This window comes from Anser anser, assembly GCF_964211835.1.
Source record: "Anser anser genome assembly, chromosome: 2".
NCBI classification, from domain to species: domain Eukaryota; kingdom Metazoa; phylum Chordata; class Aves; order Anseriformes; family Anatidae; genus Anser; species Anser anser.
In genome coordinates, this window is record NC_139721.1 from 159,953,332 (window position 1) to 159,977,443 (window position 24,112).

Below are 24,112 nucleotides of genomic sequence, written 5' to 3' on the forward strand. Positions count from 1 at the left end.
AGACACTTAATGTCACATATTATTGTGATACTTTTCCTGCTGCTTTGTCCCACTCAGTTCAAAACAAAGATGACCCTATACTATGTGTGTTATTAAGGAATTTGGCTGAAAGTTTCAAGTACATTTGGGCCTCGATTTTATTCGCTTCAGGTCCGGCCTTGAACCATCAGGTTATCATTGGACTACAGAGTAACTCAAATAACTTCAAGAGCAAATCACTTAATTTCTGTGTAATTGCTGTTTGTGTTGTAACATCAGGCATTAACAAAAAAATACATAATGGGAATACCGTGGTGTCCTACCAGGCTGGCTACTGACAATCATACTCAGTACAATGGAAAATGTTCCTTATCTAATTTACTCTTTGGCTTAGAAGTTGGAAATAATTACAGTTTTCAAGTTCATGGCATTTACCAAGTAAACAACCTGCCACCATGTACTAAACCAATAAATTAAAGATAAAGCAGCCAGTTCTTTCATTTTGAACACCACAGTCTTTTCTTCCCACATAATAGAGAACTATTTTCTATATTTTCAGCCAAAATTCATCTACAAAACCTGCCATCAGGAGTTCACGAGGATACCATTTTACAATTCTTAAAGTGTAAATGCCCAAAATAACATGAAACTGTTTTCAATGGAAGATATCAGGCATCTCTCAAGTCTCAGCACTCATGAGAGGGACAGAACAGGCTACCTGAAATAATTTAAAGAAGGAATGGTCAGTCAGTGGCTCTTGAACGTCTCAAGTACAGCGTACAGCTAAAACACATTGCAGTTATCTCATAACCACCCCTGGGGCTGTGCTGGCATGACCATTGCTGGATGACTGACCTAACCCCCTGTGGGAAGGAGCCAGGCCTCTGGGTGCTGGAAGGGATATTGTCGAACCATTTGTTTAACAAACTCCGCAAGCGATTTTGGCAACTACTGTCTTCTCCACTTGCAAAGTACTCCAAGAGCTTCTCATTCTCATATCTCTGAAGTATGAGGTGCGAATCTTATGGATTTCAGCCACATAAAGATCGTAATATGCAACACAGTAATCTGGAATACTGGTTGCCTTGCACTTGAGTAGATAAGCAGACTTCATAGGGTTCTCTGCAGCCCTTGATAAGTTTTTCCACATGCACTCCAGTGCAGCTCCTTCCTGTGCCCACGGGTTTGCTGAATGTGGTGTTGAACTCTGAGTAAATTCATTTCCATGCAATTGTGTTACACTTTACAGAGGACTGCAGTTAAAGAAAGCTGGTGAACATCTCTATCATCACTAGCCTGATCTAATTTTATGCTGATGGGCTGAATTGTTTCTGGTCAAGGAACAAGTTGCCCTGAAGCATCTTCTCAGACAAAGAACACTACCTCGGGACATGGAAGGCAAAGAGAAAAAAATCAGTACAAAGATTAGAAAATTTGAGGTTGTAGCTCAATGCCAAAGTCTGAGATTTCAAGTGCCACAGGGCTAGAACATCAGACACAACATATGAACTTACCTATAACAGATAACTTGGCTGATGCAATTATTTCCCTGGAAGCAAAGGTCACCTCTCCTGAATGATGCGGTTGAGCTTTTCTCAGAATAAGTTTGTATTTGTTTCCATCTGCTTGTACCTCCCAGTCCTCATCTGATTGGATCTCCATGTCATTAATATACCAGGTAACTTCATTAATTGGCACAGCTTCACTTAGAACACAGCTAAATGTAGCTTTCTCTCCTGGAGAGACTTCCACATCAGTGAGAGGCTGCAAGATCTTCAGGCGCCATCCTATGGATGAAAATAGTTAGACCCTTAGTTATAGCAACAAAACCAGGTAAGAGATGGTGTGAATATTTGTGTTGAATCTCTGGACAGTCAGGCCCCAGAGACCAAGGAGATCATTAAAAGGGAGGTTATGTGTATCACTAGAACAGATGATGTCACTGGGGGCTGAAACTTTCCAAAACTTTCAGGAGCAAAAATCAACTAAGCAATGTCTTTCTTTTCCAAGTAGCAGAAAAATACAATGGAGTTACTTAAGGGAACTTGCAGGGCATTTCAGTATCTGAATTCACAAATCCGAAATGTCTGCTTTTATCTGTTCTCCTTACTGAGCGATTTGTGAACACTGACACCAAAATGTGGAGAAGTGCATTCCTTGCCCATAGGATTCTGTATCTCTATGACATTGGTATTTGCAAGGCATGACTCACCACACGGAAGGTTTGAATTACACTGTGAACATACCTCAATTCCCTACAAAGTACAGCAGGAATCTAGGACAAGTGGATTTACTGAATTCACAGATTTGTTTACAGTTACCCAAGCTGATTCATGCTCCCGATGCCTCGATGCAAGTGGAAAATGCATAAGCCAGCAGTGCAGAGACAATTGGCTTTGTTAAGAATTGTAAAGAAATCAGGTGGTTCCTCACAACTAGCTGGAATGAATGGATTGAGCAACTACAGCCTGATAAGACTACACCTGGCACCTTACATGACATTTTGTACCCTCCCAGAGCATCTTACCACTGACAGGACACGTGGCAAGAAGAAACCATGCTGTGGAGGACTTGTTAGTGTTAGGTCAGAGGTTGGACTAGATGATCTTGGAGGTCTCTTCCAACCTAGATGATTCTGTGATTCTCTGAAAGGGATTCTGATCCCCTGGGGTCTCAGTGTAATAGCATAAAATACTAGGATACAGAGATAATATTGTTGCTGATATAACTCATCTCTGAAGCTCTGATTCAAATACAAACACAATTCAACTCAGCAGAAAGATGACAATTGTAAGACAGTCATTTGCTGTTAACTGCCAGCTGATGCTGCTTATATCCATGTCATGGCATACAGAACAAGGAAAAAAAAAAGGACATTTTAAAAATATCATCCATTTATTGTGTGGGAAGAAAAGTCACATGAAAAGAAAGCAGCTTATGCCTTTTCCTCTCTGCCCTTCATAATACGTTCCTGGTTCATTTGCCCTGTCCAACCAGAAGTTTAAGCCTCCCCATGCAACACTTGTTTTGGTTACCTTTCACCGTCAGGAAGGCTGAGGTCACGGCGTCGCTGCACGTGAAAGTCACCCTGCAGCTGTCCTGGAGAGTCAGGTTCTTCAGCAGCAGCAGATGCCTGCGCCCATTTTCAAAGTAAACCATCTCAGTGTTTTCTGTAGTTTTGGCAGGCTCGTCGTCAATCAGCCAGTTGTAATCGCAGCACTCGGGCTTGGAAAGGTAGCATTCAAACAGGGCTTCTCCTCCTTCCACTGCTTCCACATTCTCCAGGCCCTGGACAATGCTGTTCTTGGCTAGCAAGGAAGGAAACCCAAGGGCATTAGTGGGCTGCTATGCACAGCTGAGCATCAACAAGCCTCGGAGCACCGGATGACTCCCACTCCTGAAAAGCTGATGGAAAGCGCGGGGATGTGATAAAGTGCGCTTGAAGGCTTAGCTGTTATTTCCAACCAGGCTGTAACACAATACTATATTTAAAAACATTTTAACCGGTGAGATGGTTTAAAAATAATGATGAACCCCTGGGACCTCTAGCATTTTATTTAAACTTCCTCCAGAAGCCCAACTTCTGTTTTGGCAAATAAAGAAAATAAGTCGGTGTCCTTTTGTCCCACAACAGGCACCGTTCCCCCAGATCTCCCAGGCAGTAAGATTATCACCAGAGCTGGGAAGATGTGAACCAACTGGCAGCTCACAATGCAACCTTTCTGTCTGTCATGCAAAGCAAGCATGAGAGGATATTACAGCTGGCAAAGCTATAGTGACTGTCATCAGAGTTAACAACACGTTTTGCAAGTCTGCTTCCAGGAAACACGCAGAGAATTAAAATCTAAATTAACAATATTTTGAATAGCAAATCTGTGAATTATTATAAAGGCTCTGTAATAATATATTAGCTTTATTTTCTCATGCATGTGTGGTTATATGTGTGCTCAGAAACATGCCCATACCTACACACTCCATTTGCCTGCACAGTCGCTGCATGCATTGGTTGGTATTTGCACAAAAGCAGCCAGCCTGATGCAAAATTAAGCATGGGATGGTGCTTGAAAATATAATTTCTGTTAGACCAACTAAATGGACGAATTATATGCACAGCAGTGGGAACCCACAGTTAGGCATATACAGTTTACACAGATACCATACAATGGTCATATATATAGTCATATCAATTATGATCCATAATATAAACCAATGACCTGAGACATTCCTTGTTAGGATCTCTATAGTTATTACATAGAATTGTTCTAAACAAAGTAAAAAATAATGCCAAATTACTTAATTAAAAAAAATGCACGAGTAACTAAAACAGGTCTATATTTTATGGTATTCATACTTACGGAGGACAATGAGGGTTTGGTAAATCCGTGGAGAAAGTATAATTTTGTAAGGATAGAGCCAAGCTGTTCCTGTGTGTATTTTTGGAGCACTACTTTCTCTAACAATGAGAAGCAGATAATTGTAGGTCCTACCTCAACCTCCTCTGGGATGTTTTTAGATTAAATTCATTAATATATTTTTAAATCCCTAAAATGGAAAGTGCTTATCAATGTAGCAAATACTACAGTTAATAATACGCTGCTGTTCTATACTCACGGCTCTGATTAGGCAAAAGGCATAATTTTGCCTAACAAAACTTGACAATTCAGAAATCAAATCAGAACCCCTGTCCTTGCTGATTGAACTAATTCACCCGGTGACTGAAAATAAGAATCCCATATGCAAACAGCAGAAAAAAAAAAAAAAGAGACATCAACAGAAAATCATAAACCTATTATTAGCCTTGTTGTTTGCTGATTCTCAGGACAAATTTCCCTTACAAATGCTGATTACAAATGAGAAGGTATTTCCCAACCAATTGGTATTTGAAGCAGGTAAAACAACATGATAGCTTAGCTTAGCCATAAAAAGAAATTTCACACCTTCTATTAGCTACTATTTTTAGAGCATACTGAGTGTAAAAATCACTCTGTAATGGCAAAAAGTATTCTTATTATTGCTTTGGGCCAACATTATGTCTGGGAGTCCACAATAACTCAGCAGGACACATCCCATTGCGCTGATGTTGCAGCCAAATCCGGTTCCTTGTAGAATAGGTGTGATGCATAAGTGGTGTAATGAGTGAGCAGTAATTAGAACTAAGCTCCAACGAAATGCTGCAGCTTCATATTCAATTCCCATTAACTCCCAACTACTTTTAGCATCATTATCAGCACTGGAGTGAACACCAAAGAGTGGGTTCTAACGTGTCACTTATTGCGAGATGCTGCCATGATTTTTCCAGCTCTTATTGGGAAGCCATGATAGTCTTCCTCTTTGGCTGGAAGACCTCACCTTGAACTTCAAGTGCAGCCATCACTTTAGTGCCTTCAGCTTCACAAGAATAGATGCCACTGTCTTCTGGTACCGTAGGTTTAATTATTAGCATGCTTACATTCCAGTCATGATCGATAATCACTCGCTGCCCATCTGCATGTATTTCCTGATCATTTTTCTTCCATATGGCGTGCACTGGCCTAGAGTATTGGCATATGAACTCTGCTGTGCCATCTTCATCAACAGTTATGTCCTGCATGGGACTGACCACTTCAATGGTTGGATCTGTCAACCAACACGTCAGGAAGGACATGCATTAGTGCATCCTCTTGGAAACAGCAACTTAGAGACTTTTGTCAAGCACAGAGCCCATGGGAAGCAAGCAGAGTGAAAGTGCAAGCAGGAAGCTGGCCGGGCACACTGGGCATTAGCAGTTTAGTCTGTGTTTGTATCAGCATCAAGCAGGACCGAAGCAAAACTGGCACATTATAATACAATTATCATGTTGGAGCATGGGCCACCGACAATTAAGGCCAGCACTTTAATAGCTCTGAATATGAACCTCTGTACAGAGCATCTGCTGGGAGTTTCTCCAGGCTTAGTTTTCCTCCCAGCACGGTTGACACCATCTAGACTAGGAAGCAGGGAGCGCGAACCACTTCTGCTTCCCAGAACGTGCCAGGAGTGCAGGTGTGAGACAGGAGTGCAGTGGATGGGATGCTGAGGGTGCTTCCTTGTGATGTGCAACCTCACAGCCACGAAAAAATGCCACGAGCTACAAGAGGCTCCTTCTGTATGAGCAGACAGCAACCACTCATTGAAAAGAAATGCAATGCTCAAATGCAGATATTCATTCCTGTCCTGTGCTGGTGATGGCTATGTGTCAGATGTCTTTGGAAGTATGGGGAGCAAAGTTCCAGGTCAGTTGTAATTAAAAAGGGCACTTCACAGGAGAGAGGTACTCTGTATTTTGATTAGCTGTGTGTTCCTCTGTAGAAGAGACATAATTTGGGTAAAAATAATACGCTATTTCCTTTACAGTAGGTGATCTAGAAACTCAGCTGCGTGAACCTGTTGAACTCTCACCTGCCAACCACTGCAGTCTCAAATTGAGAGCCCCCAGAATGCTGGGAGCAGCTGGATAGGCAGCTCCTCTGAAGATGGTGAGATCCATGAGGTTGTTTTAAACAATCGGTGTCTTTCTTTTAAAAGACTATTTCTGCTTCTTGAAAGGCAGCTTCAGGACAGTAAATACATCTAACCTCAAAATACTGTGAGCTTCCAAAGCAGCCCAGGAGTGTCTCCTGAGATGTCAAATTGGACCACCTGCATACAACTGCAATATATACGCTGAAAAGAAAAATCTCAATGGAGTCTGAAAAGTGAAGTGTCTCTGCAGTATCCTTCTCAGCAGAACCACATCAGCTCCTTAAAGTCTTGGTAGGGCTACTGATACTACAATGGGACATAAAAAGATGGCAGTCAGAGAAAGCTAATAAATACCCTTAAATTTCAAATAGTTCTGTTCACAAACTGGCTAGAAAAAACTACACTGGATCTCTGCCTGGAATGTTCCTCTTGAAATTGGTGCATTGGGTGGAGGACTTGGGATGTTACTGGCAGACCTTGGGAAGCTGAGATAGTTTTACTTATGTCTCTTAGAAACTTGTTGCAAGTCTTGCTCCTGCTCTCTAAGTCTCCCTCTACCACTCTGTGTGTCTTGTCTGTGTGTTTATGGAGAGGAAGATCAATGGCAGATCCTGGAGTTTTTTTGCTACACCAGGACTGAAGAAGCAAGAAGGTATCTTTGCAACCAGGGGAGTACACTACCACCCCAGTTCATAAGATGCAGACGTGCTCCTCGCAGCAAATGTCACCTGTGGTCTTGGAGAAGGAAGGTGTCCTGGTTCCACTGCCCCATCACACTGTCGCACTGCTGGGATAAGATCTTGGTGGCCCTATTTGCCCTTGCAGAGCAGCAGGAAGCTCCTTGGGCCTTGGGAGCCAAAGAGTTGCACTGGGGTCTGTAATTCTCACTCTGCCCAAGGGGGTCAGAAGGCTGCAGCTCTTTCGAACTTGTCCCATTTTCTACCTTCCCCTATATGAAGATGTCGTCATGCTGGGCCATTGAATGAATGCAGTTCTAGGGCAGTGATACTGTGAAGGCTGAAGAACCTGTCCTAAGATCTCACTTATTATAAAATATCTCCAGTTATAAGCATGCTTTACATCACGAGAATGGGGCATATGGAACTGAAAGACAACTTGTTCCTTGATGAAGAACAAACCATGGATAGAAAGATAGACTGAAATATGCCTAATTTGAAGAAAGATCTATTTCTAAATCTCTGGCCAAAATAAAGTTCAGGAAAGTGGCTTTTAGTACAAGCACAGTTAGAATTTTACTAGTTTTTACTTTCCTGCTAAATCAAGTGTTCCTGAGCACAGTGTAATTGGGGCGTTTTTTTAAATACTTCTCTCATCCTAATCCAATGATAGTCATATACTACCGTGATTCATGTTCACATCTTGCCTTAATGGAAGCACAAAATATCCACACACATGTGTAGTAGCATGAGTTGTGGGGTTGGATAAGATGATCTCCAGAGGTCCCAATATCAACGATTCTGTGATTCTGTGAAATTTCAGGAAACTTCTCAGGAGCCCTTTATCTGGCTGAGCAGAATACCTCATGGTGCATTTATTTTTAGTTTATGCTTTATGCCCAGTAGAATTCTTTGCCTAGAGAGCTTGGAACCAAATTCTGTCTCGGGAAATATGAAACTTAAAAGTCATACACACAGACATGGGGTTTGTGGGTTTTACACGTTGCCTCGATGTTGCATGATTCTGATATTAGTAAAAATGATTTGGTATTTTATCTCTGCATAGAGTTACATTTTCTGAATGTACAAGGGACACATTAGATAGAGAAGGAGACATCAATCCCTGACTCAATTTCATATTGTGGATCGATTGTGTTATGGTGAATAGCTTGGGGGTAGATTTTAATATACAATGCTTAACCCTTCATATCAATATATCATATATATTTATATATAAAAATCCCTTTTCCAAGCAAGGAATAACTGTTACTTTTGTCTGATAAATAACAGCTTTTCCCAATGGCTATAAATGGGCTGGATGGGAAGCAGCTTGCTTTACCATGAGGTCTGGATCTCAGTGTTATTTGCAGTTTGTGGCTACCCTTACCAAATGAGAAAAATATTCATTCAACAGACAAGGTTTTGGTAGTACAATGATGACCATTAGTATTCTGGCAATCAACAAATGAGGCCTACTTTTTTACTGGGTTACTGCAACGTCATCTACCATTTGGTTTCCAGAGTGAGCTCTGAAGCCATCAGCATATATGCACAAGGTCTTGTCTCAGGAATATGCTGAGCTCAGTACCAGTAACAAGGCTATGGAGCAGCACAGTGATCAATTCTGTGAATTTTCAACCACACAATTTTCTGTGGTATTATAAAAACATGTTGAAGAGGGATAAAAAATCAGGCACTACCACAGTGGTGAAAGCACTTTCTTCTCCTATGTATGTTCAGTTCCATTGAGAAGTCCAGTGAAAGCAGTAGCCCTTCTTCGCATGAACCATTCAAAAAGTTGAAAAAAGTTGACGTGCTTGTACCTACAAGACTTCTGGAGTGAGCGTGGGTGACTTGCAGAAGTGGAGAGCTGCAGGATTATCATGCCACAGAAGAATTGTGGAGAGATTTAGTAAGGGTAGCCAGGAAGGCAGAAGCGCTAGTGCACTGAGCAGTTCCAGAGGTGGCCATCTTTGTCTATCTAACAACTAAATACCTTTGACTAATAATTTAGCAGAAGATATAAGAGACCCAGCTCTGAAGGTGACAGTGCCTGAGTCGTGGCACGCCACATCATTTAGGGTTAAAGTGTGGATTATCCCATCCTGCTCAGAGATTTCAGTCACAAAGTTGTTGTGAAGGGGAGATCCGTCGAGCCACCACTGTACGTTCTTCACGCCCGGGTGTGAAAGCTCGCAGGTGAACGTGGCCGACTCACCCACAAAGACGTCTGTGTTCTTTAAACCAGAAACTATGACTGCTTCTTCTTCTGTATAACAGAGCAAGAGAAGGTGCCAAAGGAAAACACAAGCATAAACATACACAAGTTCCTTCCTGTAGAACTAACCTAGGCAGTAGTGCAAGTTGTCCAGGAGAATTGAACTTGCAATGCTGTTCTGGGAAAAAAAAGAGCTTAAATTTTCTTTAAGGGATTGAGAAATGCCTTCTATCCATCACCCACTTGCAAGGCAGTGTGTGTCTGCAAAAACTGTTTCACTGAAAGGACACCATTCCATTACTAGTTCCTGGCTGTCCTGTGTGTTGTAGCCATCCGCACTGACATTTGTATGCAGTGCAAGGCAGACAGGTAGCTTAAGAGTTAAAAAGGATATTTATTTTTAGTACAGTAAAAAAGTTATACAAGTATCAACAATGATAGAAGCCATAATGAATAATAATGAGAATTTCACTATTTTTTATAACAGTTCCTCCAAGGAAATGTTTTTAAGCAGTACCACCGCCTCCTCTGGTGCACAGTACAGTCACTACCTCGAATTACTTTATTTTATACACATTAATCCAACCCCAGCCTGAATGTAAATGTTTATATCTTCACTGAAATCAGGGAAGAAATGAATGGAGTTTCAACCGTTTGCATCTGTGACAAGTTTGGGCAGTTACTGCCAAAGATTTTTGTAAGAAGTTCAGGCAGCAAAATAAGAGCATTCCCAAGTTTCATCTTACCTTGCACGTATACAGAACCTGTGGTGATCTCGTATCCAGTGCTGCAGGTATAATCCCCGCAGTCCTCAGGCTCCACGCCATGGATGATCAGCTCGGCAATGCTGCCTTTCAGCTTCATCTCATACTTGTCACTGGGCTGAATGATGACCCCTCCTTTTCTCCACTCAACTGGGGCGTCTGGCTTGGAGATCTCACAGTGCAAGACAGCTGTTCCCCCTTCTTCGGACTCCACATTTTTCAGTTCTTCATTAAACAGCACGGGTAGTACTACAGTGGAGAAGCATCCACAATAGTAACGGTGGTCAGGGGTGAGTGACTTGCATGTTTCTTTCTCCAGCTTGGCATTCCCCGTGTTTCTGAACCGCAATTTGCCAGTTGGGAATGCCAAGCCCAGAGCAGGGCGTTTGAGTTGTGCCACAGCAGACACTCATGGGGCTGCTGGTGTGAAGTTGAACACTGCTGCCCCGTAAAGGATTGGCAGAGGTCATGGGCTGTATAAGGGGCTTCATGTGCGCATAACCACAATTTTCAATGTAAACAATTAGAGGTACAAAATTGCCAGCGACACCAATTTGAACGTTGAATCACTGAAACCACGCACTGAGCAAAATGCTGGTTATGGGGGCTAAGCTCAGGATCTAGAAGCAAGATCTTGTTGTCTGAGTTAAAATACACAGCATTCAGTATAAAATGAATAGAACTATAAAATCCTGTAGCATAGCCACTAGAAAAAGACAAAGAGCCACAGATCTTGGGCTGCTCAGGCACAAATAGCCATACTGGCTTCATTTAAAATGGGCCTGGTTTAGGTATAAGTGAAATATTCCTGTCTCTTATTGCCAGGACTGTCAGCAAGCAAGTTTTTTTCTCCTGTATGTACTCTCCATTCACAGCAGCTGCAGTTTTGCTCTCAACTTCCACAGTGAGATCAAAACTGCAACTGAGGATTGGGTTTAGAAGACACTATATTCTTCTTTAAAGAGCAGACTGAGGATCAAACCCCTTCCTATAGTTGAAATTCATAGATACAGAGCAATTCAGTGACTAAACTTCCATTTGAAACCTACGGAGGGCAGCCACAGCTGTAACTTCTCTGACATCAGGCAAGGCTTCTCCTACCTTTGACTTGCAGTGACGCAGTGGTCTGTTGATCCCCTGAGTCGCACGTGTAATCCCCAGCATCCTGAGCCTCAGCATCGTAGATGAAGAGCTCAACACGTGTCCCCTCTTGCCGGATCTCGTACTTGTCGCTCGAGTGCAGCACGGTATTTCCTTTCCTCCACTCCACGGGTGCGCTGGGCTTCGTCAACTCACAGTGCAGCACGGCTGTGCGCCCTTCCTCCACCTCCTCGTTTTTCAGCCAGTGTTTGAAAAGCACAGGTAGGGCTTGAAAGGGAGAATGGTGGAAAGGGAACAAACAGGCAAAACAAAAATAGAAAATAGAGAAATGTTTTGTTTTTTAAAGTACGGTAAGAACTGGAATGGTAATGCCATTCATGAAGTTCATGCACAATTCTGGCTGTGTTTACCTGAAGGGGGTTGTCTAGTTCTAAACCAGACAGAGGAGGTGGAGGAGGAGGGAGAGCAGTTAACCAGTAGGAAAAAAAATCAGTTCTACAGGAGCTGCATTTCTTTCCCCATATCCTAAACTTTCTTTTTTTTTTCAAAGAATTCCCACCTAACTTCAATACTCATTTTTGAAGTCCAGAAAATGAGCACCCCTTCATTGTGAAAGGCTGCTTGTTTTTTTTTTTCCTTACCTTCCTAATCAAAAGAAATCCAAATTTCTTTTAATGCAGCTTGTACTTGTTGCCCCTCATCTGTTTGCTGGGCACCCCAAGGACTCTGTCCCTCTCTTCTCTGTAGACCTCCATTAGGTAGTTGCAGACAGCCATGAGGTCCCCCCTCAACCTTCTCTGCTTTTCGTCAAGCTGAGCAAAGCCAGCTGCCCCTCCCTTTCCTTATACTTAAAATCAGAGAATTATTAGGGTTGTAAAAGACCTTCAAGATCATCTGGTACAACCACCTCCCTCCTACCAATACCACCCCACTAAATCATATCCCTAAGTGCCAGGTCCAACCTTTCCTTGAACACCCCCAGGGACGGTGACGCCACCACCTCCCTGGGCAACCCGTCCCAACGCCTGACTGCTCTTTCTGAGCAGAAATGTCTCCTCATTTCCAACCTGAACCTCCCCTGGCGCAACTTGAGGCCATTCCCTCTGTTCCTACTTCATGCTCTCCAGTCCCCCTGCTGCACTTGCTCCAGCACCTCAGTGTCTTTCTTGTACTGGGGAGCTCCAAGAAAGCGAATGTACTCCTTCAACTGTGGTCTTGCAAGTGCTGAGCAAAGAGAAAATCATACCTTTAACTTCCAGCCTGGCCGTGGTCTTCCCATCAGCCGTGTGGCAGCTGTATTCTCCCGAGTCCTCACGGTTCAAATCGTGAATGACCAGCGTGTGCACGTTCCCCTCCCGCTTGATGCTGCACTTCTGGCTGGAGTGGATCACAGACGCGCCTTTCTTCCACTCCACCGAGATGTCAGGCTGGGACACCTCACAACACAGGTGAGCCGTGCTGCCCTCCTGCAGCTCCAAATTTTGGAGGACCTTTACAAAGGTGACTGGAGGAACTGTGGGGAAGACGGTACAGACACTGCTGCAAATGGGGAATCCAGCACTGCCCCAGATCAGAACTGAGTGCCCAGAGTTGTATTTTGAACATGATAAAAGGGCAACAAACAAGATAAGTATTGACGGCCAACCTTTCAAAATCATTCTATAGAAATTAATGAAAGGTTATATATCTGGCAAATATCTGAAAACATCTTAAGTGGGAAATTAATTCAGAGAATATTCTTGACATTCTTCAGCATTGATTCTGACATAAATTAGATGCTTGGTTTAGGATAAATTGGGTGGTTCTCAGAGGATGTCTGCTTCACTCTACAGGCTGTTAAAAGGTCTAAAATGACTAGCTCAGATGTGCAGTCTAACTCTAAATGCCTAAATTAGGTTAGCTGAATCTCCCGAGATTTCCAGAGACCCCTGCTCCCATATACACACCACCAGAAGCTAAGGCAATATCGGCAGTGCTTACCAGTAGCTCCTAAACCCTTCTTCCTAGGAAGCTGCTCACCTTGGACTGTTAGCTGCGCTTCTGAGGTATGCTGCCCGACTTTGAAACTGACAGGCCCACAGTCTTCTAGTGTCACCTTTTTCAGGATCAAAGTGTGACGTGTCCCTTGGACTCTGATCTCATTCATTTCGTTGGATTGCAAGGGAACATCTCCCAGGAACCACTGAGCATCCTGAGTTGTTTCCCGTGACAGCCTGCATTCAAACACTGCATCTTCTCCTTCATATGAAGTGACGTCCTTCAGCATCTCCACTATGGTTGCTGCTGGTTCTTTATGGAAAGGTCAACAGAGTTTGATATCTACTTTCAAGTGATGCCTCCTATTTTCCTAGGTTAAACATTTTGTTATGCTCATTCTTGACAGTACTGTATTATTTGAAAGAACTAATGGCCACAAGGCACGAAACACTACATGCATGGGTATGCATAGTGTGATGTGTTAGTCTTACAGATGCATTATGTATGCACGTATGTGTGCATATGTATTATGCACATATATATGATAGTCTAAAAAGTATACATGTTATACTATATTGTGTATTTAAATAATAGAAACATTTATATGCAATATATGTATTGTGGAAACATTGTCAACAGATTTTAGTAAGTGACGTTAACATTAAACCATTGACTAAAGACATTAAACATTAAACCATTGACTAAAGACCCATTTCTGATTCTCTAGAAATAACTGCTGCAGTTCTGATGCCTTTGAAATCACCCTTGTCTCTGAAATCCCTCTGGGCACAGGACAATGTCTAGCTGTCAAATTACTTAATCGTGTGCCACAGCCATAGCAACGATCTCCGTATCACATTTTTCCCACGTGAAGCCCTACCTTTCACGTGCACAACTGCGGTGGTTTGCTGGTCCCCTGTATCGCACATGTATTCCCCAGCATCAGCTTCACGCAAGTTGCAAATCGTTAGCTCAGCCACAGACACAGACTGGCGCATCTTGTACTTGTCACTTGGTCGCAGCACTGTCCCAGCCTTCTTCCACTGCACAGTGGCATTTGGTTTTGAGATTTCACAACGCAAAGTGACGGTGCCACCTTCTTCAGCTTGCTGGTTCTGGAGTGGTTGCGTGAAGATTACTGGTAAAGCTAAACCAAGAGAAATCAGAGGAAAAGCTTGCTTCATTGATGACTGTGTCACTAAGTCTTGCATTTAGTGAAATTGCAGGACCATTCCAAACTTGATTAAAACTTTAAAAACCAAACTAGGAATGAGAGAGAATGTTGGATTTCCAGGAGTACTAAACACTCAAGAATCACTGGGCACTGCACACCCTGACAACCTCTGGAAGTATGTTCCACTTTACACAGGAGTGGTCACAGATATGGACTCCTGAGCATCTAAGGGCATGTAACTCCAAATGGGTACACCAAAGCCACAACTCAAAATCCTGTGCTTGATATCTAAGTTCCCAGGTATTTATGAGGGTGCACAGAAAAATATCATTCTACAATGCTTCTCATTTGAAAGCTGGACCCAGAAGAGGAATGAAAGTTGGATGTCTCTGCACTGAAATGTAACTGATGGGTCAAGACAGAGTTTTGGTAGGTTGATTTAAAATGTGCCATGTGTAGAACTTTTGTTTCTCAAGTCTAGTTGTCTAGAAGAACCGTGGTGGCTCCACAGATAACGCTGAAATGGGATTAATAAGGGAAGGAAATGGGGTTGTAGAAGTGCATTTATAGGAACTGGGTGGCAGATGTATATAGAAGAGAAAGATGAGAAGGTGCTTGCAGGTGACATAGGAGTGGATGGTGTATTCTGTGGGACAGATGGACAATAGCTTGAGTCAAGGTTTTTGTACAGTGGCATTTGAAGTGAAGGCATCCCACTGTGCAGCTAACTCCTCCAGCCCTATGCCTCTTTGGAGCCAAGAAAGAAATATGGAGTGCGGAGAAATAATGTCTTGACAGAAAAGCTTTGTGGAGACCTAGTCTGTTAGACTCGATTACCGTTGAGTGAGAACCCTTACCACAAAAAAAGAAACAGACTTCCTGCCATAGTGTCCCTGAATCTTTCATATGGAATATCTAAACTAACCTAGAGCTCCCTAAAAGGTGAAGTGACAGCTTTTTTCACCTCTCACTACCAAGGATGCCATAGTTTGCTCATCGCCAGAGTCACAGATGTAGTCTCCAGCATCCTTCAGCTGTAAATCATGAATAACTTCACAGCAGAGCACATTTGCTTTATCTCATACTTGTTGCTGGCCTGGAGTAAGACTGACCCTTTTTTCCCCCTCACTGATGCATTGTGTTTGGAGAGCTCAGCATGAAGGGTGACTGCAGAACCTTCCTCAGCTTCCTGATTTTGGAGGTTTCTTTCAAAGAGTGCTGGAATGGCTGGGACCACACACACAGACACAAAGGCCAGCCACCATCAGAGGACGTGCTTACAGTACAGACATTCTGGCATCACTGGATTCTGAATTTAGTGTGACTAAATGCATGCCCTTCATGGGAAACATGTCCTCAAGGGATATTTCAAAAGATGACATTTCACAAGAACTTCCAGTCTCCTTTTTATTTCAGCTGATCTTCTATCTCACAAAAAGTCCCATTAATACTGTGTTTGTAGCAGGGTGGATTTTTTTTTCTTTTTTTTTTCTTTTTTTTTTTAAATGGACATAGTGGCACTTTACACCTATTTTTAAGACCTTAGGCACTAACCATATTTAGGTGCCCTGCTTTTCACCTGGAATTGAGTGCCCAGGTAAGTATGAGCACTTTGATTCTTGAGCACCATTTATCCAGGTGGGAACACAGCTCAAAGGACAGAGATGCCTGAGAATCAGAATGGTGTCACGCTAATTTTATTTCCAGCCTTGTTTTTCTGAGTGACAAAAAGGAAGACCTTGGGTCTAGAATTGTGGAAGCAGTTACTATGCTTGGAACTACTGGACTTCAGAAAGCAAAAGGACTCAGATGCTTTATGTCAGTAAAGCAGATCTGAAGTCAAGGACAGTACAGCCTTCTCACAAATACTCAGCCAAGAAAGTGGAAGAAGCTTCTCATCTTAAAACAAAACAACCTACCTTTAACAGTTAAAGTGGCCGTCGTTTGCTCATTTCCATTATCACAGGTGTATTTACCCGAGTCTTCTGGTTTTAAGTGATAAATCTTTAAAGTATGGATTGTTCCCTCTTGCCTGATTTCATATTTGGAGCTTGGGGAAATCACCTGGGCACCCTTCTTCCACTGCACTGCAACATTAGGCTGGGAGACCTCACAGTGGAAGGTGGCAGTTTCTTCTTCCTGCAATTCTGTGCTCTGTAATTTCTCCTTAAAGACTGGAGGTGGCACTGAAATTACAAATGCAGTAAAGGAACTTACAGTCATCTTTATTCTGTTTCTCTACAGTTGTAAACCTACAGCTGAACAGTAAAGTATTAAAATATACTTTAACTTCTGTGTAATATTCTGGGACATTAAAACAAGTGAATGGATTTCTGATGAAACACACTCAGAAATATTTTGTGAAGTTACTGGAAGCACTAATCACAAACTTTAGAGATGTTTTGGTCAGTTCAGGTGGAATAGAGACTTTGACCAGACCAACAGTTTCAAAAAGGAAAGGAGAAGAACGTTTGACCGAGAATTTCTGGAAAACAGTGTTTAGAGAAAGAAACACAGTTTCAGGACCCCAGAACTGGTGGTTTCTCCACTTTGGATCCATAGTGGTTGCACCATATGAAAGCACATTAGTGCATCATGTGCACTCTGAAGAACAAGCACCCTACTAACATGAACTAACAAGAAGTGAACAATGGCCTTACATTTCCTATTAGCATACACAAAAACAAAACGTCACCTGTTCTCACCAATCTTGTTTCTTCAGCACATCACAGGGCTCCTTACCTTTTACTGTGAGCTCTGCTGTAGACACGTGTGGTCCCACTCGGAAAGCGATAGTGCCAATGTCCTGGTCTGTCACCTTCCTTAACGTCAGCTTATGGATCTTTCCCTTTTCCACTGAGATCTCATTCATTTCATTATTTTGCAGAGCAACATCCTGTAGCTTCCATTCAACATCCCTTGCATTCTCATGAGAAACTTGGCACTGAAAGGTGACATCATCCCCTTCGAATACCACCATGTCCTTTAGGCCACTCACAATGGTCACGTCAGGCTCTGCAAACAGCCCAGTCAGTAGTCAACACAGGAAAAACATGGATCAAATCACAGAATCACAGAATAATATGGGTTGGAGGGGACATCTGGCACTCATCTGGTCCAATCAGAGCCAGCTCACAGCAGATTGCTCAGAGCCTTGTCCAGCTGAGCTCTAAATACCTCCAAGGACAAAGATATCACAGCCTCTTAAATTACCTTTCAAACTCTGCTGTTTGACTGCTGTCAGTGTATGTGGCAATATGGCCAGTATCTCTGTTAGTGCTTTTATTGCTTGCTCTGTCTCGGAGATGCACTGCATATTGATTTTTGTAATTACGTTTGATACTGTAATTGGGTGAATAAGGCTTGAATGCCAGATTCCAAATGCAGGATTTTGAAATTTGTTACATTTGCACTTAGATATCTTCACAGAATAACATTAAAAAGTGATCCCTCTGCTGCCTTTTTGCAAACAGAAATACTCTGTGCTGGTGCTTCAAACTGGCTGGGTATGTGGATGGCATGGTGCTCTCAGCATGGCTTACTGGATTAGTGGGAGCACAGGACATTTGTGCTTTGGTTTGCTTGAGTCCTGCTTCTAGGACAGCTGGGCACCTGCAGAGATGTGCAGGGATCACAAAGACAGCCTGCAACAGGCAAAAGCTGTACCCTGAACCTGATGGAGAATACTGAAGGAGAAGCAGCCCAGTCTCCACCTGAGCAAACACAGTACGTATTTATACAACTGAGGTCACTCTGCATGAAAAATGGTGCAGCTGGGCATAGCAGGCAGAGTATCTATAATATGGACGAGCCTGTAGGGTGGTTGTTCCAAACTAGTGGTCCAACCTGAATGCAAGCTCTGTTTGCAATAACATTAGGGCAGCTGCCATGTGACTGGGAGCTAAGGATGGATGAACCATCTGTTCATTCACATGCACAAGATATCAAGCAAATATTTCAAGCCCTGAATCAAAAATTTTATCTTCTCCTGCCCACCAAGTGAATCTTTGCTTCTGTACATTCTTACACCATAGCGTTTTACACTACTTCATGATGCCCTTCCTGCACTCTGTGTGCATTTATCACAATAGGATCAACTATGTTGTAAAACCTTAGTAACTTAAAGTGAAAATCCCCCTGCCCCAGGAAACATCTCTTGCCTTTCACAGTCAGTTTTGCAGAGGTCGTCTCATCTCCAGCCTTGCAGGAATATTCGCCAGCATCACTGGGCTCCAAGTGGTGAACACGCAGCTCACGGAGGGTGCCGTGCTGCCACATTTCATACTTGGAACTCGACTGAAGCAGGACTCCGTCTTTCCTCCACTCCACTTCTGCTTTGCTTATGGAAAGCTCACAGCGCAGCTTGGCTGTTCCTCCCACTTCCACTTCTTCATTCTTCAGCTGCTGCCTCAGCTGGGGCTTGATGGCTGCAAAGTGCAAAAGACAATTAACACATGAACATTGACTTCAATGTACAAATGAATGCCCAGGTCTGGAAAACTCAGCACAAGTCACCCAGGGTCTGAAGCTGCAGAACAAATTTGCATTATGTGGTTATATGATTCTTATAACAACTTCTTCTTTTTCTTTCTTTTGTAAATTCTATATATCCAGACAAGGAGAGGATCAGAAAATTGAATATAAAGCAAGCAAAGGACTCACAACTGAGGCAGGAGCTGCTTCCTGGGTCAGATCCAGCCCACAGGATAGAGTTTGAAATGCTGTGGCTTAGATCAAAGCCACAAGTTCCACCTAACAGTCAGAGACAACCACAAACACTTCACAGATGACAATTAATCACAGACATTACTCCTGGTTTATTTAAACATGGTGTTCTCAGGATCTTCATGGAAGGACATTACAAAAATTGAAAGCAGTAGGTGTTTTAAAATGCTTTTAGTAAATGCCCTACAATTAGATATTGATCCAAGTGAACAAGCAATAAATGTTAAGTGCCAGAAATAAAGATCTATTAGAATTTCAACACCCCCATGATGCAGAGTTTTACCACTATCCAAGGAATGGACCAATGCACTGTGCTTTACAGGCTTAAATAGCCATTCTACAAATCCTGTCCCATATGATCATCTTTTCTGTATTTTGGTTTATGACTGGGCACCTCCTAAACCTTTCCTCTTTATCTTACTTTTGGGGGGCCTGATTCACCAACAAATAACAGAATATCATCTACACAGTTCCACAAATCCCTCTGAACTTCTGTTCCACTTTGATGCAATGCTAACCATTCACTCGGAGGACTGCTGTGCTCTGCTGGTCTCCTGTATCACATGTATAATCGGAGGCATCTTCTGGTTCTACATTATGGATCACAAGTTCAGCTGTGCAACCACTTAATTTAATTTCATATTTGGCGCACGAGTAGAGCTCCATGGTGCCTTTCCTCCACTCCACAGTCGCATTTTCCTTTGTCAGCTCACACTGGAATTTCACTGCAGCTCCTTCTTCAACCTCCTTGTCCTTAAGCTCCCTTTTGAAAAGAACTGGTAGGGCTAAAGGAAAAAGAAAACAACAAAGAATAGAAGCTTTTATTCAAGCCAGAGTTAAGTCCTGGACAGCACAGATAGCTGGATACTTGGGGGAACAAGATACTGTTCTTTGCAAGTGCTAGATTCCTAGGCAGGATCCATGTTTTCTAATTTGCCTGTAGCTGGTAGCAGATCTTTCTGCATCAAAAGCAGCCATCTGCACTTATAACATTTCTTTCCTTTGCTCCTTGACTTAAATCCTTCCCAGGGTTGAACTCTTTGAATGGATTTATTCTTCAGTTGAGCTTGCAAAGATCTCAAGAGTAAAACAGTTGAAAACTCTGTGGACAGCCTTGACAGATCAGGAAGGTCGTCGTCAGTCTCATTCCAGGATTTGCAAGAAAATCTTTTTTGAAATACTTAAATCACATATCATGTGAAATATCCAGAAGTTATGCTAAAGCATTATTCTTTCTTTAATTTCTCTCCAGCTGTAAAGCTAGAAAGTATTTCTTCTTAGAGCCCAAGACTTAAATACAGTACTGTTAAGAACAAAGCATCGTTCTTCTCCATTCTTGAAAATGAAAATATTTATAAAGAAAAAAGAATATGTAGTTCAGAATAATCACATTCAAAATGTTGCCTTGTGTTAGATGAAATCTACTGCTTTTTGAGTCAGCTCACGCCACATACCTTTTACATTTAAAGATGCCTTTGTTTCCTGATCCCCAGTATCACAGCTGTATTCTCCTGTATCTTCTAATTTGAGATTATGTATTAAGAGCTCTACCAGGCATTCCCTTTGTCTCATTTCATACTTCTGGCTGGGCTGCAGCACCACTCCTCCTTTCCTCCATTCCACTGCAGCACTGGGTTTTGATAGCTCACAGCAGAAAGTAGCTGTACTTCCTTCCTCTGATTCCTTATTTTGAAGGGGTTGCTTAAATGTGACAGGTAGTGCTGCAAAATTTGAGAGGAAAGTGTTTTAAGAGTGTTTGAGCCCAAAAAGGATCCAGTCCTACCATCATTCTGCAGAAACAGCCTGTTCTAATGATTCCACAATCCTGCTGCTCTCGTTCTTGGTAGCATCTTTCTTGAAGCATTATATGAACCAAGATCTGAGGACAGACGGTGAAGTTAGAAAAAAAAGAGTGGTCCCCAGAACGTCCTGGTGTGCCGCCTGAAGTAGTCAGACTTTCCTGTGGACATCTCTCTGTGCCAGCTAGGGATGCTTTAGTCAAAGACCACCAGGACACAGTGGGACGTGCTCTCTCCTACTTGAACCCTTGTTCCTCAATAGAAGTCTCTGAGTTTGCAATATTGAGCTAAGAGTATTCCTTCCTACCCAACACACCCCAAATAAAACTTCTACCAACATATAAAAGATTAAGTTAGCATTCAAAATGCAAGAAGAGGCAGTGCCTTAAGAGGTGACATTAAAGTGATAAATGGAAGAAGTACAGATTTCAGGCTATATCTTGCTCAGGTTGGTAGAAGGGGCTGAGGAAAACAGATGTGGATGCAGGTGTTTGCACTCAAAGTTTATATCTGAGGCTGAAAGCCTCAAGTAATAATACAGCACATTCACATGTTACAAAAAATATTTGTCCACCAGTTGTTGCATCCCTTATCATCCCAATCAGGCATTATTCCCAGTTATGCATCTCTCATGCCTAGTGAAGCAATCAACAACCCAAAAGAATCAGGCTGCCTAGCCTATCTTCTGTTATCCATTTCCTAAAACCCCACATGCGACCACACTTCCTGCACTCATAGGGCAGGAAGGTTCATCACATTTTGACATCGTGACACATTTAAATTGCTTTGATGATGATTAATCACTCCAGATACTGCAAGCAAAACCTTTCTACCCTGACCAAGGGTCAGACGGCATGGACCAGCAGCAAAACAAATAAATATCCATAGAGAATACTAAGAGATGCTTCTTTCACTTCATCTCTGTTGAGATCAGTACTCCGCCTACCATGTACAGTTACTGCAGCTGTTGTCTGCTGATGTCCAGAGTCGCAGGTGTACTCTCCTGAATCATCCAGTTCTAAGTCATAAATGACCAGTTCAGCAGTGGAGCCCTGCTGCTTCATTTCGTATTTCAAACCAGGGTAGAGAGTGATATCGCCTCTCCTCCACTCCACTGGAGCCTTGGGTTTGGTAAGCTCACACCTCAGTGTTGCCATACCACCTTCTTCTGCCTCGGTATTCTGAAGCTCTTGTTTAAAAAGTGCTGGTAGGGCTATAAAATAGAAACATAACTTGGAACATACTGCAGTTGGGGTTTGGGAAAGAGAAAGTAGAAAGAAAATGGAAACACCAAAAGAGCTTATGTGCAGATGGCTGTGAATCTCAATGCTGTAGATTTAAAGTACAAAGCTATTTCCCCATAGGAGGTAATAGGAATATCTGCAGAACAAGAAGAAATTGATTTCAAGAAGTTACATTTGCCACAAAGGGTATACTAACTTAATCCAATCTGTGATTGAAAAATAGCGGAACATTTTCCCCACTATAAAAGTAGCCAACACGTTTTTCTGATTGCTGAAGATGTGTCCTGAAAACCAGCAGGATTTTTAATAGTTCAGATTCCCTCTTAGGGCAGGCCACTTGCAGGAGAGAGATTACAATTACCCTGAAAGTAAGAGACTGAGAAAATGTATTTAGCTCTGCACAGCAATTCCCATTTTCTACCTGTTCACTCTATCAAGCTGTATGGACCATGCTATTACACACCTTCCTTATGAATCATAGCCAAGTTTTCTCTTAGAGCCAAGTGACACTAACACACAGTTTTATATCCAGGAAAAAAGATATTTATATATATATATATGTATATACGGGGTGTTTGTTTTACCATTGACTGTCAAAGTGGCTGTTGTCTGCTGATCTCCACACACACATGTATAATCTCCAGTGTCCTCCACATCCAGCTCATGGATAATCAGCTTTGCAACAGCACCATCATGTCTCATTTTATATTTGCTGCTTTCTTTGAGCACCTCCTGCCCTTTCTTCCACTCCACCACTGCAGGTTTAGTCAGCTCACAGTGCAGCGTAGCTGTCCCACTTTCTTCAGCTTCTAGGTCCTTCAGGTCTGTTTTGAATTCTGGAGGCAGTGCTGGAGAGTAAAAGAATTACCACATAGGGCGTGAATATTCCTAAAAAAAACACTGAAGTCCATTGGGAAAGGATGCATGGTGCATTACTGAGCCCTGATCCAGGTCAGTGGAACACAACGGGAAAATCTCCCCCAGCTTCCCTGGACGCTGCATCAGGGCAAGGACAGCAAGAAGAACCAGCACAGCTGAGGAGGACAAATACAAATACCAACAAGCAACTATTTGCCCTATTCTAACAGTAGGAAGAAGCACATAAGCTACCTCCAAAGGAACACAAAAGCCCAAGCAAACAGAAAGGGAATCGGAAGAGACCACAGCAATAGAGACTCGGGTAGGTCTAAGGTCTGGAGAACCTTAGTCTCAAGGATTACTTTACCATGCACTGTTATGGCAGCTGTAGTGGTCTCATCTCCACACACACAGGTATAATCTCCAGCATCATTCAAGTCTAAATCATGAACTACCAGCTTCACGACACAGCCTTCCTGGCTCATGCTGTACTTGTTGCCTGAGGTGAGGATGCGATGGCCCTTCTTCCACTGGACAGGGGCAGATGCCTTGCTGAGCTCACAGTGCAAAGTGGCCGTTCCACCTTCTGCTGCTTCCTTGTTGGTCAGTTCTTCTTGGAAAAATGGAGGCACAGCTGAAGGATGCAGGTAAAATGTATTACAAACTGAGGATATCTCCTGGGGCGGGTGGGAGTACAAAGTGACAGGGTACGGTGAAGGTTATGGAGAGGCACAGCATCAGCAACAAAGAGAGGAAAGAGAAAGGAAAACATCCTAGGGGGAATATATACCTTAATCCTTTTGGTTTGTGCTGGCTTCCTACTAGCATAATTGCAATGTCATCAAGAGATTTACACCTGCTTTCTACCAGTTTCCATATAAGAAGAACCAAGAGCATCATCTGTGAGCTCCTTACTTCACGCATGTGATACTGACTTTCACAGAATTCAGGCCTTTGTAATGTCTTTTCCTTCTCAAAGAGCAGTTCCACTGAGCTCTGAGTGTTGGCACAACTCCTTCCTCATCATTGTTCCTTATCCCTTGAGGTGCCCTTGAAAAGATTCAGCCAGGGCTCACAGATGCCCCTTGAACCCACAGAAAATCTCCAAATGCTGAA

The 24,112-nt window shown here is 42.7% G+C and overlaps 1 protein-coding gene across 1 annotated transcript in view; it reads right to left on the reverse strand.

Annotated features, from left to right (window-relative positions):
- Positions 1–24,112, reverse strand: part of OBSCN (obscurin, cytoskeletal calmodulin and titin-interacting RhoGEF) — a gene marked incomplete at its 5' end in the record, with an annotated part of 184,274 nt that overhangs the window by 71,861 nt on the left and 88,301 nt on the right. Inside the window, 17 exons of the mRNA XM_083822953.1 lie at positions 1,494–1,766; positions 3,015–3,287; positions 5,329–5,595; positions 9,133–9,405; positions 10,101–10,367; positions 11,220–11,486; positions 12,466–12,732; positions 13,239–13,508; positions 14,077–14,343; positions 16,290–16,556; positions 17,113–17,385; positions 18,531–18,797; positions 19,614–19,880; positions 20,550–20,816; positions 21,841–22,107; positions 22,723–22,986; positions 23,364–23,630. Of these exons, the coding sequence (XP_083679079.1) occupies positions 1,494–1,766; positions 3,015–3,287; positions 5,329–5,595; positions 9,133–9,405; positions 10,101–10,367; positions 11,220–11,486; positions 12,466–12,732; positions 13,239–13,508; positions 14,077–14,343; positions 16,290–16,556; positions 17,113–17,385; positions 18,531–18,797; positions 19,614–19,880; positions 20,550–20,816; positions 21,841–22,107; positions 22,723–22,986; positions 23,364–23,630 (4,563 nt within the window). The remainder of the gene's footprint in view (positions 1–1,493; positions 1,767–3,014; positions 3,288–5,328; positions 5,596–9,132; positions 9,406–10,100; positions 10,368–11,219; positions 11,487–12,465; positions 12,733–13,238; positions 13,509–14,076; positions 14,344–16,289; positions 16,557–17,112; positions 17,386–18,530; positions 18,798–19,613; positions 19,881–20,549; positions 20,817–21,840; positions 22,108–22,722; positions 22,987–23,363; positions 23,631–24,112) is intronic.